Source organism: Microtus pennsylvanicus, chromosome 2 (assembly GCF_037038515.1).
Source record: "Microtus pennsylvanicus isolate mMicPen1 chromosome 2, mMicPen1.hap1, whole genome shotgun sequence".
NCBI classification, from domain to species: Eukaryota; Metazoa; Chordata; class Mammalia; order Rodentia; family Cricetidae; genus Microtus; species Microtus pennsylvanicus.
In genome coordinates this window covers 58,199,847-58,219,913 of record NC_134580.1, presented here as the reverse complement: position 1 = coordinate 58,219,913, position 20,067 = coordinate 58,199,847, and the positions used below count along the sequence as shown (strand labels likewise).

Genomic DNA, 20,067 nt, shown 5'->3' with positions numbered 1-20,067 from the left:
CCTTTATATAGAATGTGACATCAGCTAAAAAGAAGAAGAGGGGGAAGGGAATAGGAACCTTTATGAGCTACAGCTGACCTAAGTTGGTATTAAATTGCTTTTACCATTTATTGCATAAGATGTATATTTCAAGGAAGATATAGAAGGAGTTGGTATTGGGAGAAATAGATCCTTCAGACCAACCAGTCTGTTGTCTGTTTCCTAAGGCCACAATGATAAAGATATAGATTTTTAATTCAAGTATCAACTTTTTGCTACTGTCTTAATCTAGATATTCTAATAACTAAATTAAGAGTGTCTCAAAACTGAACAGAAAAAAAAAACATTAAGACCTGTGAGAAATGTATCTTAAAAAGACAGGTAAATTTGAAAATAAAATATTCTTAGAGGCAGTGCAAGTTGACTTTGAGCTTCGTCTGAGGCCTGCTGTGTGATTTTCTGCCCTCCATGTTCATCTCTTCCTGTTGTTGTTATAACACCGGCTGACAAAAGAAAAAATAGTCAAGAAAGGAGGGGTTTGTTCTGGTCACAGTCCCAGCATATAGTTCACCATGGCAAAGAAATCAAAATGCCGGGAGCTCTCAAAGCAATTGGTCACGTCACAATCAGGAGGCAAGGAGGAGTGAGCAGAAGCTTCTGACTCCCTTTCTCTGTTACTATAGTTCAGAATCCCAGACAGGGAATAATGCTAGCCACAGAGAGTGCGGCCTTCCTTACATACAACCAAGATCTTTCCCTACAGATACTTCCAAAGCCTGCCTCTTAGGTTCTGTAACACTGACACCACTAACCATCACTATACTATTCAGCTATATGATTTGTATATTCCAATAAAAGACTGTAAATTTCAAGAGGTTTTTTAATTACTGGTTCACTTTAAAAGTGAGTAAGAAACACGTTAGTGAGGCTAGTCCAGGCTAACTTTCATACCACTGTTCTAAGATGAAGACTGTGAAAGCAAAAGTTTTGTCCCTGTAGAGAGATGAACACTGGAGGGGCATCACCTATGGGCATGTCCCAGAGATCACTGCGCACCAAATGATGAGAGGTTTTGAACTGAAAGAGTGCTAGGCTTGATGTCTATGCAAAAATCAAGCTTTGTCTTGAACCATTTACTTTTCCAAGTAGCAGCGATGCACCCTAAGGTGTCTCTGGGCTCCTCAGCTTTATAATAGAAAGACTACAAATGAACCTACCTGAAAGCACTGGTCGGAAGTCATGCTCTCTGCCCTCTGTTATCCCCTGAAACAAAGTCCACGTATGCAGAACCTCCGGAATATAAAAGAGGGAAAGGAAAGACCAAAAGCCTGTGTCCTGTCTATTTGGCTTTGCCCCAATCCTCAGGGAAAATCCCACACACCATGGTAAACTGCAGAGAACCTAATTTGACCAGCCTTGAATGAATGCAGGTCTCTAGAGATTCTTGTCTTCTCCAAGTCTCCCTCTTTTCTCAAGGTTTAATCAGTACTACATAATGAACAGAAAGGTAGACTCCCCAATGCTAAAGTGTCTTTGAATATAGACAAAGAAGTACTGTGTGTTTACTGAATCTGTTATCAATTGTGCATACATTTCTTACATCATGTTCATTACATGGCATTCAGGGCAATGCACTAACTTTAAACTATATGTCACACCTCTGCTTTAATGTCTTGTTAGGTGGATATCACACATACTCAGGCTTGAGTTCATTAGTGTATCATCTTCCCTGTGATCATCGCCTAGCCAACTTCAAATCTGCCAAGCAACATTCTATCTGTGAGACTCAATTTGATAACCATTTCCTGCTGGTATTCTGATTGCCTCCCCACTTCGTCCCTTCTTATTATATGCCATTCACGCAAACGCCTGCCTTTTCACTCTCTTGAAACATGGATTTGTTCAGACAGATCATCCACATTGATGTCTGCTAATCCACACCCGTGTCCCATTTTTCACATTCGCTCTTCAGTTCTGTTCCTTGTCGCTGGTGCAGTCCTCTCAGGACTCCTGGTCTGCACATCTTCGCAACCACCAGCCCATGCTACTCACCCCACCACTTCTGTCCCTTTCAGTAGATAAGGCTTCCTCAAGCTGATGTCCTATTAAGGATGGTCAGTGGCTGCCTCCACCGATTCCTAAACTTAGTGTTTTATTCATCGCCCATCCCTGGCAGCGTGAAGTGAAATCAATTCAGTTTTGGCTACGCTGACACATTAGCTAGCAGGAATATAAAGATAGCCCCCAGCCCAGTTATATAAAGACTTCGAGTACAGATAACAGTAAGGAAAAGGAGTGTCCAATGGAGAAGCAATACTAGATCGGTAGACAGGGAGCTGGGCAAAGTAGCTCTGTGATAAAGCACTAGGTAAGCAAGTAAAAGACCCTGGAATTTATGCTAGCATTCCATTTTTATATTCACTTTATATTAAACAAGAAAAGAATAGTATTATTTAATCTTCATGACAACCCTATGTCACAGGTCCATGTTATCCTCATCACATAGATGTTGACACTGAAGAAACATTGCAGAGTAGCTGGCTTTCAGGTGTTGAGCCAAGATTTAAGTCATGATATGTCAGTACGAGGATTGTATTAAGTCTTGATATATCAGTATGAGGACTGTATTAAGGGGGACAACTGAGAGGTTTGTTAAAAGGATGACCAACCCCAGGGGAAAGGGGGTGTAGATTATGTAACAATCAGAGTAAACTGGGCACACTGGGAAAGATGCATAAGAATGAGTTAACCTGTAAGACTGTAGCTCCGAAAGAAGTCGGTTCACATCAGAGGAAGCTATGTAATGGGCTAAAAGCAAAACAGTGAGAGCCAAGAGTAGGCTAGCTCATAGGTCTTGCAAAATAACAGAACCTGAATAAATTGTGGCAAAGAACTCACCTGTTTACATCCTTGCTCACTTACTACTAAATCATGCTGTGGCTTGCTAGCCCCATTTTACACATGACTGAGCTTTGGAAAATTAAGAAACTTGATGTCTTTCAACTAAGAGGTGAACAAGGACAGTGTATAGCAAGTTTAAAACTCAACTCCCTTCCTGTACTGCGCTTTCCACAATACTTATGTCTGCCATGGCTGAAGGCATCAATTAGAAGGTAATGAGGTATCAAAGACATGCAGGTGTGTCCTGCGAAGCAGGAGGAGCACAGCTGAGGAGCCCTGAGCAGAGTGGGCTGTTAAAGGAGAAGAAGAAGGGAAGACCAAATAAGATCGACATTTCCTCCTGCCCCATGGCACAAACGTAACAAATTAGTTACTCCACCCTTTCCTCCTGAACCCAGCATTTCACTTGGGACTCCTTCAAAACCCCCAGTCCAGTTACTAACATGTCAGATAAGATCATTTTAGAACATACAGTTGAAATTGGGCCTCGTGGGAACAGTTTTATCCTTGACTTAAATAATATTTATGCGTTTTAAGAAAATACACTGGAAGGAAAAATACATTAGGATGTTAATATGACAAAGTTAAAAAAAATAAAAGACTTAGCCATTCAAGAATCTGGGTAAATGGCAAATGGAAGGGTAAGAAATAGATATGGTTCACTTGGGGTAAAGCAAACTGTGCCTAGACTAAAACAGAAAGAGGGGAAGAGAGGAGCAGGAAACATTGCAGAAATAACCAGGGAACGGCCTGGCTTAGGAAGTTGGCAAACAGAGATAGCGGGGACATAGTAGACTAGAGGCCAAGACAAAATCCTACACTCATCAGAAAAGCAAGCAAACAGAAAAATTCGTAAACATCAGGACTCTGAAGTATTTGCTGGTAATTCGTCCATTAAAATCTGCCTCTGCTCAACACTGGGCCCCAAATCCAGGATGGACAGTTTATCCTCTCACTGACACCTTCCCAACACAACATTCAGCCACTTAGCTTTCAGCGGCTTTCTGCTAAACATGCCCGCACTATCAAACGTCTCCCGGACTTTCCACTCCGGACAAAAGAAAGTCCAAAGTCGCCCTTGCCACAGCCACGGTTTCCAGTCAGCAGCTTACACTTTCCGCCATGTAGGGTTTGACCTTCTAACACTGAGCTTCTGCCATCTTCATTTGGAAAAAAAATGCCCGACACAATATCAGAGAATCGCAAAAGATGCTGTCCAGTTCATTTTGTATTGGCCATGCTGGGTGTATAGAACTTATTTTTAATAATAGGGGTTTGTATACCCAGTGAGGCTTCCTTTGACAAAATTAGTTTTTCACTTGCAAGTGGTTATCAGCTGGAGTTAGTTTCTGGGTTAGGGGTGGGGACATGTGTTCACTTTTCAGATCTAGCACCCCATTTGCTGGAAGCCCGTGCAATCCCTCTGGATGCTGCCACAGTCCCAGAGTTTATACCTATATCCATCCTCCTGTGTTTAGGGCGCTTTGTTTCCTTCCCCTCTGACTCTTAGAATCATTCTGCCTCCTGTACCACTAAATTCTCAGGGGAGGGATCAGATGGATCAGATAGAGCCATCCCGTTTAGACTGAGTGTTCCAAGGTCTCTCACTCCCTGCTCATGATCTAGCTGTGTGTGTCTGTATTTGTTCTCATGGGCTACAGAAGGAAGTGTCTCTGATGGTGGCTGAACCGTGTGCTGCTCTCAGTGCAGAAAAAGGCCATTAGGAGTCATCCTCAGGCTCGCTTCCCTTGGCAGAACAGTACTACTTGGTTTTTCCCTAGGTCCCTGGCCTAACTAGTCAGGTTCTTAGACATCCAAGCAGTGTCAGGGATGGGTTCCCTCTCTTGGAGTAGACCTGAAATCCAATCAGATTTGCTTGTCTTGCAGTTAGGTCATTGTTGTGAATAAAAGGATTCGTAGCTGGGTTAACATTTATACTTCTCCCTTGGCAGCAATAAGACTATACCTTCCAGTACCACGGATACTAGTCAACTGTGATGAAGATTCCAGATAGGTAACAAGTTGACTTCTCTGTGTTCGGTGAGTTGTGCAGGTGTTGTCTTCAGTGATAGGACCTTACTGCAAGTTTGTGGAGAGCAGCCAATTACCTTGGCAATAGCCTGAGGTTTTGAGGGGTTCCCATGGATTCCCTTTTGGCCACAACTTGATTAGATGTAATCCATTCCTATTACTAGAAGCTTTATTTGGTGGTAAATGCCTCCCTCATAATTTGATGATTTCATTTAGATCAACTTCAAATGTGTATATTATTTTAGAAAGTTTCTGCTGAGATATACACACACACACACAAAGTAAATAAACAAATCTTAATACAAGACTTTATACATTCTTGCTCTTTAGAAGATTTTCCTTGGCTCCTAATAGCTAATAACATCTCCCCACCACACACACAAAAGTATCTATCAGAGCCTACACTAACAGTCAGTTGACCTTCATGATCTGGCTTTTTTGCCATTGTGTGATGTACATTTCTTTCTGCACTGACTTGATTATCAGTTTGACTTCTAAAGCTCCCTTTGCTCCATCTGTTCCTTTCTTCAGAACATGGAGGACTGAATAGCTAGAGCTATAGGAGAAGCATGGACTTCTTAAAACAGCAGCTCTCACGCATCAGCTAAGTTTAACAGAGAAACGGGAAGGTCTGCACAACACATTTTAATAAAGTGAGTTCATCTCAGGAAACATTTACTCAATTTCCACTTGGTTTTCTCATAACTAATAATTTTGATACAGATTAAAATCATCCAAAAACAGCCTTGGAAAAGAACCAAAAATCACAAAGGCCCCTGAAAATATTAGTGTAGGGAGGTCCCTTGGGAGATCTTCCCTACCATCTAGTAACTATTTCCTGACAGATCTCAAGGGTAGTTGCCCAAACCCAGGAAAATAGAGCTATACCATATATAGATATTTAAGATGCCAAACCTCCCCTCCACATCCAATATTCACTAAAAACATTTTGGATGATACCAGAAAAACAAAGCTGATGATAAAGTAACTCCCAGATTTCCGTGTCCACCTCTCCCAAGACTTTGTGCAGGGGAGTCAGATCAGCATCACAGTTTCCACTTTCATGGTGGGGCAAGGATGAAGCTGCCTTCTGGGTACTTAGATGTGAACTAGACAGTCTTCAGGACACCATCTACCACAGGATCCCCGCTCTGAATGGGCATCCCATCTGAGAAGTCTATTTCATCTGACTGTAACCTCCTTAGCTTTCCTCTCTCTATGTAACTAGACTATGTTGTGAGAATTATCAGTTTCCCCAACTCTAGTCTATCATCAAAGTCCTTCTCCCCCAACATAAATTCAGATTGTGAGCAGATATGTATGTATGTGTATGCACCAGTACATTTTTTTATTTATAAATAAATGTACACCATAACTTTTCTTTGAAAAGCTACTAATATTATAGTTTATAACCCTTATTATAAACTCTGGTGGAAGTCAAAATTTTACTCAACTATTTTTATGAATATTTGGACACATTTCTTTTTCATCCATCCTGAGCTCTTTCTTGTTCTGCCTCCAGTTTCTTGGTCCTCTTGTTCTTACATTTTGGGGTTCTGTTTCATCATGCTGCTATGTATCACCTTACACTGTCACTAAATACTATGGACATCTGGCAAGGAAATATAAGGGTTCTGTGTTAATTCCTAAATGTCCCTTTATTAGGTAAGTTTACATAGGTTTTATTCCTGGTCTCGGAAAGTCCTTAAGTAGAAGAAACAATGCTAGACCTATGGAGATTACGTCTAAGTATCACAGAGAGGCTGTTTTGTGCAGTTAAACCGCTTGCTTCCATAGCTGCAGGTTAATAGAGAAAATGTTTGCCAGGCCTCTTCTCAACAAAATCATCCTGTCACCTTAGCCACTTCTCCATAACGACGACATGAGTCACACTGGGATTACAGTAAAACTGACAACAAAACCTTGTCTTGTTGCCCCTGGTCCTGGACAAAAAGCACAAGTCCAGCCGGAGGCCAGCCCAGTAGCTGGAGAGATGGCACAGCACACCGACTTAATCCTACTCTTCCTCCACACCATGGGAAGATCACAGGCATCGGAGGTGGAGAGAAGGGGATTTCTAAGAATCATGGGGGGATTTTTATGTCGTGCCTTGCAGAGGGTACGGCAGTGTTTCCTATAAAGGGACACTCTACCTCTGGCACCATTTGTGCCCATGAAGACTGGTTGTTATTTTGGATAGTCATAAAATGCTTTGCATCTCCCACATTAAGGTCAAACTAGCTGACTACTGAGCAAAATTCATAAAAGAAGGGCACTCTGGAATTTTCCTATTTGCTTTGTTACATGGCAGACATCAGGACTTCGGTGGCATATATAGTTAAGAAATTCTTTTTACAAGTACCCATAAAAGAGACGAGGACATGGTGCCCCGGAGTATAATTGAATCAGTCTGGTAGAGCTTCCAGATGGGAACCTCAGAGAAGGGCACAAAGGTGTAGCTTCTTTCGCTTGTTCATTCATTCACTCTCCCCTCTGGGCAAGGAAGAACGGCATCACGACAAACTCGCAATGAAACTAGGAAAACATTCTCTTACTTCCCTCCCTTGTTACATCTATGTGCCTGGCTCTCCTGAGATTTCTGTGCCCACGCCCAAAGCTTCTTTTAGTTTAATACCTATAGACTTTATAATCTCCATCCACAGCAAAGGAACCTGCTGTGCTACTTCAGACGTCCTCAGATTTGACACTCTGCTATGTGAGAGTCAGTGAACCTGAAAATAGCAAGATTGTTTGAGAACAGCAACAAGAAAAGGTGTGCTACTGCTGGACGCAGTGGCACAAACCTGGGATCCCTACACTTGGAAGGTAGAATGTCAAAAGACCCTGGTTTTCCTAAGACATTGTCTCAAACACACACACACCAATGGAAATTCTACTATGACTAACAGCTGGAGTCAATGTTTATCTTCTGTTCATTTTCTAAGAACAAGAAAAAATAAACTTTAAAGGATATGATAAGAGAAGGGCCCAGAAAAGGGCATTTCTCAACACACCATTAAGCCCCCTGAAATAGGAATTTTAGAAATGCTACTGCCAGAAATTTTTGGAAGCAGGTGTCCAGTTGTAAAAACATCAGCTTTATATGATAAGGATAAAATTAAAATTTACAGAGTTGTAGCTCTGGGTAACTATTCACGCTTACATTCAGTATTTACACCATCTATGTATCCAGAGTCCCTAGGAGCAGTGCAACTGAAAATGACCACTAACACAAATCACTGATTGCTCAACGAAATATAACAAAGTATTGAGTAGAACACGGAGAAAGACAAAAGAATCCTCAGAGAAAAACTTCATTAATGACATTTTTTAGACAGTGTGTAAGTCACACAAGAGAAGTGTTTCTCCTTATCCTCTCTTCCAATGATCCTTGAGGCTGGCACGTAGAAAGTAGACCACATCAATTGCAACACAAACGCAAACAAAATGTAGAGAAATAAAGAACATATGTCTAAAATGTATTTTCTTGACCCTGTCCTACTGAAAATGTGCTTGTTTCCTGTTCTTGGTTTAACCCATCACAATCGGTGGCCATCTTTAGTTCTATTACCTAATGCTTAGTCCACGTGATGCTGTAAGTTTATGTACAGAAAAGATATAAGTCACGTCTTATTACTTGTTATCCTTTAAAAGTAGATGTTTACAAGATTGAAGTTCTAAGCTGCTAAGTGACATTTGCTTATGTTTCCTCCCAAGTTAAGAACCAATTTTGATTGGGTCACAATTAGGGAATCTTAAGATGAATGAATTATTTCCAAATTGTATATAGTATATAGTAGCAGATATAGTATATAGTAGCAGATTTCATATTTATATTTAACTTGCTTGCATATTCCTAAGGAAAACTGTGCACCGCTCCAAGAATTACCCTGTAATGAGCTAACAGTAGCTGAGGCAGTCACAGCATCAAATGCAGAAAGCCACTGAGCATCTGTCTGAGCATCACCTAAGAGGCTGATTACTGAAATGTCTTAGAAACAACGATGATGTTAGGCATAGGGCGATCATATGAAGGGCAACGAATGCTAAATGTGGCTTAACACATCAAGGGGCATCATCCAGAAAGTTGGCCCTGAAGGTCTAAACATTAAAGGGACTCTCCTGAAGCCATATACACCCCACAAACTGAACACCACCACCAAAACTAAAGGAGAGGAGGGCCTTCATAGGAGAAGTGTCAAAGCACAGTTAGTGGTCAGTGCTTCAGGACATATGAAATGTGACCTCTGGGGTTCACCTCACCAGTTCTTCTACAGAGGAAGGTATCAAGAAGGAATGGAGGTAGCATGTTGTATTTTCAAGTATTAGTAAGGAAACAGAATGATACTTCTGTATGTAGGAGCAGAGAAAGCTGAAAGTTGGGTGCATCACTATGCAAGACAGTCATGGCTTCACCTTTAATCTTCACTACAGGAACTAGGAGAAGACACAAGAAACTCAGGTTTCCCAGGAATCAAGATCTTGGTCTACTCTTCACTCTACCACTAGTAACATTTTAAGGACTAATCAGAGCCTCGCTGTCACTCACTGGGACTTCCTCCTTCCCCCAAATTTTGTGGGAGAATCAAGAATATTAAAATAGTCGTTGAGTCAACTACTACAACAAATGTGTCTTTGATATTCACATGCTCACCTTTACTCAGATTGGTTGCGGAATATTTGTTTAACTATGTAAAGATGTGTTGCTGCTTTATCTTGCCTGCCTACACAAACCTGACCATTCTAATCAAAACCTGTATGGACAATAGTAAGGGAGAAAGTATAGGCAGGACTTCTAGGCAGGGAGAATAAGTAGGGGGAAGAATTTAGACTCCAGGAAAGAAAGAAAATTAGATTCCAGGACCCAGCCAGGCATGGAGGAGGCGGGAAAGTAGGACATACAGAGTGAAAGAAAGGTGTAAAGCCCCATGGCAAAATATAGATAAAGAGAAACATGTTAAATTAAGTTTCCTGTGATCCCCCATTTTCCCTCTGTTTCTCATTTACCCTTGTTTTTTGGTAGCTATGCCTTAGGTAACACCTACATTTAAAACAAATCCTATTTAGTCTCTGAAGGTTGACAACACAAAGTCCATTTTTGAAGCAGAAGAGCAAAAATCAAGAGAAGACTGAGCACATGCTACCACCAAAATGGGAAGAGTCTATGGTCAGTCTGTGCTCTTGGACCCCGGCTCTTTTTCTTGTCTTCTCACCACAAGACCATACCTGTTCCTCTCAGCAATTAATCCTCCTGTCACTGGGGTTTAGAAGAAAACTAAACATTAGAAATTTCCAACATTGGTACCTTCAGTTTATAAATGAGGAAATAAAGGCCAAAAGGGGTTAAGCAACTTCGCCAGAGGTCACAAAAGTTATGAGTTGACAGGATGTAGACACCCAGATCACAGACCACACCTCTAAGGGCACATCCAAAAGTCCAAGAAATCTTACGTGCTTAATCAATAAGGAAAGAAAAGAAAACTGACCAAAACGAAAAGTTTGGAAATGAAGAATGGGGACTTTAGTACAAATACATCTACTGAAGTTGCTATGGAACTTCCTTATTTTTTCTCCTCACAAAACAAATTGCGTGTGATGGGTAAAGAAAGAAATAGGTGAGGTCATTATACCACGATGCTTTGGTTGTTACTTTTACTTTTATAGTTTTTCATTTTCTCCTACTTAATAGCTTTCAGTGTAACATCTTAGGCACTTAGCCATTCCACGATGCTGACCTCTAGCTCGGGCCTTTCCTTAATCAAAAGCAGCTGATTTTAATGCATCTGAGCTCCAGTGTGAAGGAGGCTAAGACTGCATTTGAGTGCAATCAGGTTAAGATTGGCTCCAACGGGAGAAAAAATCCATACATATGTTGAAAAGATCTGAAAAAAAAAATGCCTGTATTCCCAACCTGATTACGACTTACATTTTTGCATGGTTTGTCAAAGCAGATCACTGAAATCAAATCAAGATGGAAAAGGGGATAAAGTGGTTTTCTTCTTCATTCTTCCGTAATCAGCGTGACCCACTGAAGAAGGGGACTTTCCCTTCTCTCACCTGAGGCAAGGTGGGACTCACCACTGGAGGTTATGCCAATTTTTAAGAACCAATGCCCAAATTCCAAAATTAGTTTCTTAGTTCTTATATCCTATATTTGTAACTAGAAGTCATTTTATTACAGAACCATTATGTCTACTAATTTCTTTAAATCAAACAAAACAAGTTTCAGCATATCTTCGAAACTCTGTTTTATGTAAACCCAAGCGTGTTTACTATTTCACTATATTTAGACAAAAAAATTAGTAAACTGAAAATGAAATAGCTACAGGGATTAGAGCAATGCTTAATGGATAAAATATGGCTAAAACCTAAATACAGTTTAAACTGGAATCTATATCTGATCTATTAGGAGACGAAAACTAGCATCTCAGGCTGATGTGGTGTGGTGTGTGTGTGTGGTGCGTGATTTAAATAATCAGTAGAATCAGGTATATTCCATGACGGTGGCAACTGTCAGTAGCAGGAAGAACAGAAATGCGATAAATATTATGACTAACAACCTATCTACTCTCAAGAAAACTCTCAGTCAGGACTGAGGTCAGGACAAAATGAAAGGCTAGAAAGGGCTAGAGGAGTGTGTGGGCTCTTCCAACACATAAGCATGTTTGTTACAAGAATATTTTCAGTCTAATTTTTGCTATTAATGTAAGCCACAATTGCAGGACCATGATGCTTAAAAAGGGAACGGGGGGGGGGGGCAGGAATGGACCAGTTATATAAACAATATACAACAAAGGACGTCTTTCTTTTCGATACCTGAATACATCGGGTTTGCTTTTAGGCAAAAGGTTGCAGGTTAAATGCTCTCAGCTATCCAAGAAGTGGCTTATTAGTTTTGTAAGAAAATATTTTCTTATATTTTGACTGAAAAATACCCACTTTAACTGAACAAAACCATCCTTGTTAGTGCAAAGCAGACCCCAAAAAAAAAACTTTGTTTCAAAGGCCCAATAAGGAAAAGCACGACTAATTCAAGAGGAAAAGCTGCCTCCTCCGCGGGAGCTTCTGAATCTGGATCTAATCGTTCTCAGAGGCTGGCTGGAGTCTTGCAGTCTTCAGAGTGTCGTCGGCCTCCACGGATCATAGACCTTCTCTACACAGCAGCACAGAGTGGATAGAAACCCATTTTAGCAGCTACATGTCCTCTTTCTGGGCTAGAGTTAGAAGCCAAGAAGCTACACACTAACAGAGGGTGAGGGGAAAGAGGCCAACCGAGGTTTGGGCTATTTTAGGAGGCACTTTTCCAAACACAACTTTCTTTCAGCTTTGGTTTTCTATTTGTACACTTTTGAAAAAAAAATCTCTCAGTTTCATCTGTGGCAACATGGCTTTGGCTAGTGATACAATAAATGTCAACAAGTGATTACTGCTTCAGGAAGCACACTAGCATTGTGAAAATTCCCTCTCAAGAAGCTGGTGAGATGATTCGATCAGTTATATGCTTGCTACCCCAGCCTGTAGACCTAAGTTCATACATCCAGTATCCTCAGTCAGATAGGTCAATACTCCAGCCCTGGGAAGGGTGCACAGAGACAGAGGGCCATAAGGCCTTGCTGGCCAGCCAGCCTAACTAAAATAGTGAGTTTGAGGTCATTAAGGGACCATGTCTTAAAAAGGTTGGAAGTAATAAGGGAGATGGCAAATGTTGCTGTCTAGCCTGCACACACAGACACACACATGTGCACATAAACACATATGTACACAACACCCACATACACACAAGAACTGCATTTTGACCTCCTGATTCTGTGTTGTCCAACACCTTGCTAAGGACTCCTAATTTCTAAATGAGCCTAATCCAGCTATTATAGAATAATGACTACAAATCAGCATAATTATTACAAAGAGTTAAACACACGCAAACCAGTAGCTGTTTTCTACAAATTAGTATCCAAACAAAGAGAAGGGGCTGATTGTGGTAACAGTGAGACAGGGTTCTTTCCTCCCAGTGTTTGGGTAAGTTTATTTTAAGCTGTCATCTGCAACTAGTAATGATGCAGATGATTTTACAGATTCCATAGACCTCTCTACGCTAAAGCTTCTCAACGAAAGCTGGCCCCTTCCTTCTGCAAAGACCCGATTTCATAAGACCCACTTTTATGGTACAGTTGAAAAAAGACACACACACACACAAATAAAACCACACACTTTCAGAATTCTCATTTGAGAAAGCATGTTCATATTCTTTCAAGTTTGTTTTTTTTTTAATTTGTGGATTTTTCGAGACAGTGTTTCTCCGTAGCTTTTTTGGTTCCTGTCCTGGAACTAGCTCTTGTAGACCAGGCTGGCCTCGAACTCACAGAGATCCGCCTGCCTTTGCCTCCCAGTGCTGGGATTAAAGGCATGCGCCACCACCGCCCGGCTCAAGTTTTTTTTAAAGAATAGTATGAAAGCAAATTAAATGTCCACTCTACATAGAGCACAGCTTAAGCATTTGTTTCTGAAATAGAATCTGATCTCTCCATTGTCGGTATCAGAATTCCATCACGGATAGATAAATAACATTTATGGCAAGAAGGGGGAGAGGGAGGGGAAAACTTGAGAAAGCACACAGCACATGAGAGCGCTTAGTTAGACCCACCTCCTGGACAGTGCCTCATGGCCATCTTGCATCGCCTGGATTCAGCAATGGTTGGACATGGTATTGTGTCTTTTGCTGGCTTCTTAACAATCTGTCGTGTTCTGGTTTCCAGACCCCATTTAAATCCACACGTGCGGTTGTTTCTGCTACATGTTCCCCACTCACTCCAATGACCAACTTCACATCCTTCTGATGAAGATTTTAAAAACACAAACATAGACAGCAGTTGGGTATCCACTGTTAAATGTGATATAAAACGTATACAACACTTGTTTATCTATTACCTCTAGCGTAAGTCTCAAAAACCAGCTTGTGTAGCCTAGAGGAGCTGAACTCATCTGTCTAGAACTATAGTTGCTTAAGTCAGAGAGTACTGACAGCTAAGGCAAACAAATGCCACATAAGCAATGAAGGAGCCGTTGCTTTCCATCTGTCACGTTTCTGAAGGGATACTGCTGGCCAGTCAGAAATGCTAAGCTCTGTCATCTCTAAAAGATGGTCTCAAAACAGGCAAAACCCAGAGAGAAGGTGCTGTTTTCATGCCACGGTGGAAGTCACCATCTACCAGGCTAATTTCATATTCCCTGCCACATACCTAAATCCGTAACTGTGTTTGCATTATTTCACAAGTACTGGGGGTCAGAAAGGAGTTCAGTATGTGAGTGTTAGTGTGAGTGTGTGTGTGTTTTCTGATTCTGCCTATCCTATCTACTCTTGTATTACTTACCCTCTGTATCCATGACGTATAATACACGCTTGAAAATTAACAGACAACTGCGGCAAACAATGATATCTATTTTTTATAGTCATGAAAAACTTTTGATGCCCATTTTGTAAGATGACTGAGCAGTGGTGGAGGCAGGAAGAGGACAGTACCACTGTGCAGAATTAAACCTCCTATCAGCTTTATACTGAAAAGCTCCTCACATGATACATGAGGACCCCATCCTGGAGTCCACACAGGGCACACAGTGTTTTCAATCTTAGTAGGCATCGGAGCCAAGTCCATTCAAAACTGTTATATAGGGTTATATATGCACAGGATTCTATCATGAAATATTCTGTACATTTCCATTTACAATTTGTAATAGGTGTGATTCTTGCTTCAAAAGCTAAAACCGCATTCGTATGTTTTTAGCAGCTTTTTCATTTTTTCAATTGGGTGATAAATTTATGTACTAACTCACACATTAAGAGTATTGCAAATTAACACATTTCTTTCCAAAACGTATGTCTAAGTTTTCAAATATATATAACTTCAAAATGGTTCAACAATATTTCTAAAGAAGTAATTGTCAAGTGCCATTTTGAAACCACTCCATTTAAGGGAATGGGGGTATAACTGGTGAGTCTTAGCTCCACTGGATGTCAAGTCAGATGTATAGCGCATCTAGTAAAATCTGAGGGAGACGAGCATGAAATCACAGCTCAGATCAAATCTACAGATTTGTAAGTGTAGCCACTTTACCTGCTGATCAATAGTGCACCCGTGGGAAAAAATCCACAGGATTTTATAAACACCACAGTATAAAGCTCACATGAAGTTTCCAAAATGGTGATTATTTTTTCACAATATGTATGTTAAGGTATTCTACAGATCTAAAATTCAGTTAACACCAAAGCAATTTTAATAAACTTTGTAATTTGCAGCCAATCATCAAGAAAATATATTTGAACATTCTCTCACTTTTCTGTTTTCATGCAGATGGCTAAGCTAGAATCTCCATAGTTCGTTTATTTGCATGGCGAAGGCAATAGCATGGATGGCATAATAATGCTTGGAAGTTTTGTTTTTCTCCTAAATAAAATATTTGAATAGGTATGGCCCCCAGAGACACAGACTTGGTGTTTGAATGCTAGGACCATAGGGATCCACAATAACAGGAGGTGTGGCCTTGTTGAGTAAGTGTGGCCTGGCTGGAGGAAGTGCCTCACTGTAGGGCAGGCTTTGAGGTGTAAACAATGTGCTCAATCTATGCCCAGCACACAGTTTCCTTCTGCTGCCTATGGATCAAAATGCGGAACTTTCAGCTCCTTTTCCAGCACCATATCTGCCTGTACACTGCCATGTCCCACCACAGTGATAATAGAATAAACCTATGAAACTGGAAGTCACCACAATTAAATGTTTTCCTTTGTAAGAGTTGACATGGTCTCCTCACAACAATAGAAACCCAAACTAAGGCAAATACCAATAATTTAATATGATAATAATAAATGGGTGTATTTGTGATGATAAAGTTTATCACTCCGTAAGAAGGCTAACTCAGCAAATTCATAACTACCAAGTTTTGGAACAAAGATACCATCATCACAGTGCCTAAACTCTTTAGAATCAGCAAAAGAAACTAAAACCTTTTGGTTCTAATGAGCAATAAAACTCATTTATTTTTAGGCTATCTCCAACATGAATATGTGCACAAACAGGCATGAAAAATTTCAACTGGAGAGTTGAATTAAGACCTACTCACCTACACATTCCATGGTCTCATCTAATGGTGCAAAACCATCTGGACATTCATCAAAGCAGCGGCCTCTGTGCAAATAAAAGCCTACTTTGCACTTGGTACAAAAGTCTTTGCTAAAGCAAGAGTCACAGTTTTCTATTCTGCATCCTACAATTTTAAAGAGAAAAAAAAGTTAAAGTTGTGCATTTTACAAAACAAATTATATAAACTCACTGGTTACCTTAGTCAAAGTATTAATGGTTAGAAAAGTCCAAAGCTTTTATATTCTTATGTGAGAGCATTCTAATTCACTCCCTAATTCTTCCAACAGCATGCCACATTAATAAGTAAGAATGCCAACAAAGGCCCTGAGGCAGCGGGGGACTCCAGAAATGTTTGGAAGTCCAAATGGGATTAAAGCAGATGATTGTAAAGAATATCCTCTGACTACAAATTAGATCGCTCCAAGACTGAAGTCTGTGCTGCCTTTCAAAGTTCCACAACGGGAAACAGAGTGGGAACTCTACTCAGCATCTTCTGTTTTCAGATAGTCAGTGACTTAAGAATTCAAATTTCAAAGAATTTTTAAATGCCTGGTGCATCACCCAAAGCACTGCTCAATGCCCATGGTCTTTTTTTATAGAGACAAGGGTAGGGGAAAGGAAGGATTAGGTCACTTTGTGGAAACCTCATGGCAGGAAGACCTTTGTATGCATTTCCATTTACTCTTCCCAGTTGGGTGAAACCCTTAATTTGTAAATGAGGACCCTGGGATCTAAGAGACAGAAAGTCATACAGGGAGGAGTGGCTGCTTTGGTTCGGACTGGGCTTCTTCTTAAACACAGATTATGATAAAGATGTACAATAACGTACATAAATCTACTGACACATGAGGTCTGCAGATAGAAGCAACGGACAATCCGAAACATTTTCCAACCAAAAGACACAATGTTCCAACAGAAGTTTAAAGAAAGCAATTAATAGGCTTGAATTCTAGAGCAGCTTCTCTGGGCCGGACATCAGTGGCAGGCACAGGCAGAAATGAGTGTGCTTCCTGGAGGGGCCATCAAAGGAGCTGGCAGGTTGGTTCACTGAAAGGCCAGGGTTTCAACAGGCTGTAGTTAATGGTTAGTCGTAGCAGATCTACTGGTGATCATCAGTACCCAGAGAGTGATATGTAAACGCAGTAGCATCACATCCATCCTTCCACAAGTTCCCAGTACTATATTCAGTGTCATAAGGATTCTGGAAAGACATAAGTCATGTATTTCCCACAAACTAAAACGTAAATAGAATAGAAAATATAACTGAAATTTAAAAAAAAAACCCTTTGTGCTTAAAAGTTTAAACATTGAGAAAATGATTCCAGAAATTAGCAAAAGGCAAAAACAGTCATCTAAAATACATTATATAATGTTAATCTCTAGGCCATAAGAAAAAAAATGGCAGGTCCCTGCCTTTCCATTTTGACTCTGCAAGGGTCTTTTGTGCATGGAGTGACCACCATGGAACACCTAACTGAATACTACCAAATACAGAGCCAGAACACCAAACGGGCCCACCAGTAAATTACAACATTGCTTCTTTGCTGGAGGAAGAAAATCATGGGCACAGAAGTATAGTTTGTCATCCCATAAAAGGTTCATTTGTAGTCTTAAGTGCTGTAACCTGCATTTTAATAAACGGAGGCCTACAGCTGGATAGAAGCTCTCAATCACGGTCAGACTACATGACCAGTATGTCCACAAATTGTGGGTTTTCTTGCTTCATTTTTCGAAGAGGCAAGCAGCCTTCTCTGTTACAGAATTATTTTCCAAGACAAGATAAGCATTCCAAAGGATGAAACAGAAGAGGGTAAAGGGAACAACAATAAAAAAGAAACTATATTGTTTTAAAAAGTGAGGACTCCACAGTTCATCAATCAGCCATTACCTACAAGGTCTGATTTGGCTTTTGAATATGTTCTGCACAGTTAAGTCGTTTGGCCAAAACGTTATAGCAACCAGCATTTGGAATTAATTTTACAAGATTTTTTTGCTGATCTTTATTGTTACTTAGAGTTCCGTTCCTCATTCCGTTCCTCACTTCTGAGACCAGTTCTCGAGTGCAGAATTTCTCAAATGTCTATCATTCTCCGTAGAGTCCCCCAGGACTATTTCAGGCATAAATCCTGCTGGAGAAAAGCTTAATTATGCACTCTCAAATTTGATACATTTGATACATTGATAGCAGAATACTATAACCATTAAAAAGCACACTGGGAATTATAAGCAACGGCTTAGAGCAAGTGCTAAGGCCTATTGTGAAAGGAAAAAGAAAAGGGCAGGCTACAAGTTATATGGAACATGATACAACAAAGACATATAAAGAACGGTGTGCATACGTATGTGTGTATAAAGTGCATAGAGAAGTTAATTTGAGGGAGAGCAGAACTGTGAAACGCCAAAAGTGTTGTGTGTTCCAAAATCATATGAAACTTTTATAATTGCAACTTAGTTATATGATGAAAATAAAAAGATTATTTATGATATATGCAACTGAATAAACTACCGAAGTTTTTTTTAAGCCTCTTTATTAACACTATAAAATAATTCTTTGGATTTCAACAGGGAAAAACAAATAATGCTGCAGATCACGTCTCAAACCTTTCCAGATTTGGAAGCACAACCTAGACCCTTAATATTGCTGAAGCTGCTTTAGCCTTCAAACTAAATCCATGTTTGTTTAACCATTTCTTGTCAGGTTCTTTGTTTCCTAGTGTTCTGTGAGCAACTTTCTCTTCCATTCTAAGAAAAAAAACACCCTAAAATAATATCTATGCACTAAAGCATCCTTTAAAAGGTTTGTTTGGGGCTAAGCGCACACACCAAGAGCTCTGCTGGTCTTCCTTGATTCTATGGATTCCCAGTTTGCATCACGGACTCATCTTAGAACTCTAAACTCTGACCTAAATAGCAATGTGTGAGCCACGTTCCCAGAAATTACCCCTTGATGTGCCTCGGAACCTCGAACCCTTTCTCATTAGCCTCAGATCCCCCAATCCTATTGGACCATGACTCAGAGAGGTAATGCTTCCAAGGGGAAGGGTAATCTCTTGGGGTGGTGGTGGGGGTTCTCATAGTCCTGTACTGAGCCAGGAACGGCTTTCCCCAGAACCACCTAAGCCATAGCTTGTTACCCTCAATTTATTGGGATTCATTTCAGTCTCGTTAACTTGTCTTTTCACACACAAAAGTCATTCTAAATAAAATTTAAAACATTTTTTAAAAAAAGCTTTTAGAGACATACAGAAATTTTCTTTCTCCCCTAAAGTCATATTAGGCTCATTCCATAGAAAGGATCACTGTCTTAATTATTTCTCATGTGTGTTTCTAGAAGTCTCATTGTAAAACATTAAATTTAATGGGTTAAACACCATTTAAATGCCAATGGGAACATACAATAGCCGGTTTTACCTTTGAAAACTTTATACTGTGTAATAGGTATATCACAATTTACTAAGCAGGGGCCTTTGGCATGAAAGTTTGTGTTTTAAGTTTTTGTTCAGAATGTAAGAACCTACTTTAGCCAACTTACATGCTTCTTAATTACAGTGCCTTCCCAAAAATGTAATCCACCAAGTGAGGCTGCCAATGTCGGTTTAAGTAAAATTACTGTCCAAGTGAATCTGTGGCCAAGCGCAGCCTGACAGGGCTGTCATTTGGCCACAAGGGCTTATCCTAGCCAAGAAGCAGAAAAGCATGCTGGGCAACCCCCTTCTCCTGTCTTCCCAACACCACCCCATACAGGGTCTAAAGTAACATTTTTCAAATTATACTGTAGTCGACTTCATTCCAGGCATTCCCCAAGAACCTAGTATGTGCTGAGTGTGCTGCCAGACCCTAAGAACATGGTTCGTTAACACCCATCCCTCAGTCCCAGGGATGCCAATGCCAAAGTGATGGGCCACAGCCACGCGGCACTAACACAGTATCGAGAGATAATAAAATACACAGTAGAAATGCCTTCTGGCTGCATTGCAAGCAGAGACCAAGCGCCCATTGCTGTTCTCCCATTAAATTTTTATTT

General features: G+C 40.4%; 1 protein-coding gene across 2 annotated transcripts in view; it reads right to left on the bottom strand.

Moving 5' to 3' along the window:
- Rspo2 (R-spondin 2) overlaps window positions 1-20,067 on the bottom strand; it is a 130,864-nt gene that overhangs the window by 30,579 nt on the left and 80,218 nt on the right. For both annotated transcript variants that reach the window (XM_075961066.1, XM_075961065.1), the window contains exons 4-5: window positions 16,024-16,167; window positions 13,553-13,741 (exon numbers count right to left, since the gene is read on the bottom strand). In XM_075961066.1, the coding sequence (XP_075817181.1) occupies window positions 13,553-13,741; window positions 16,024-16,167 (333 nt within the window). The remainder of the gene's footprint in view (window positions 1-13,552; window positions 13,742-16,023; window positions 16,168-20,067) is intronic.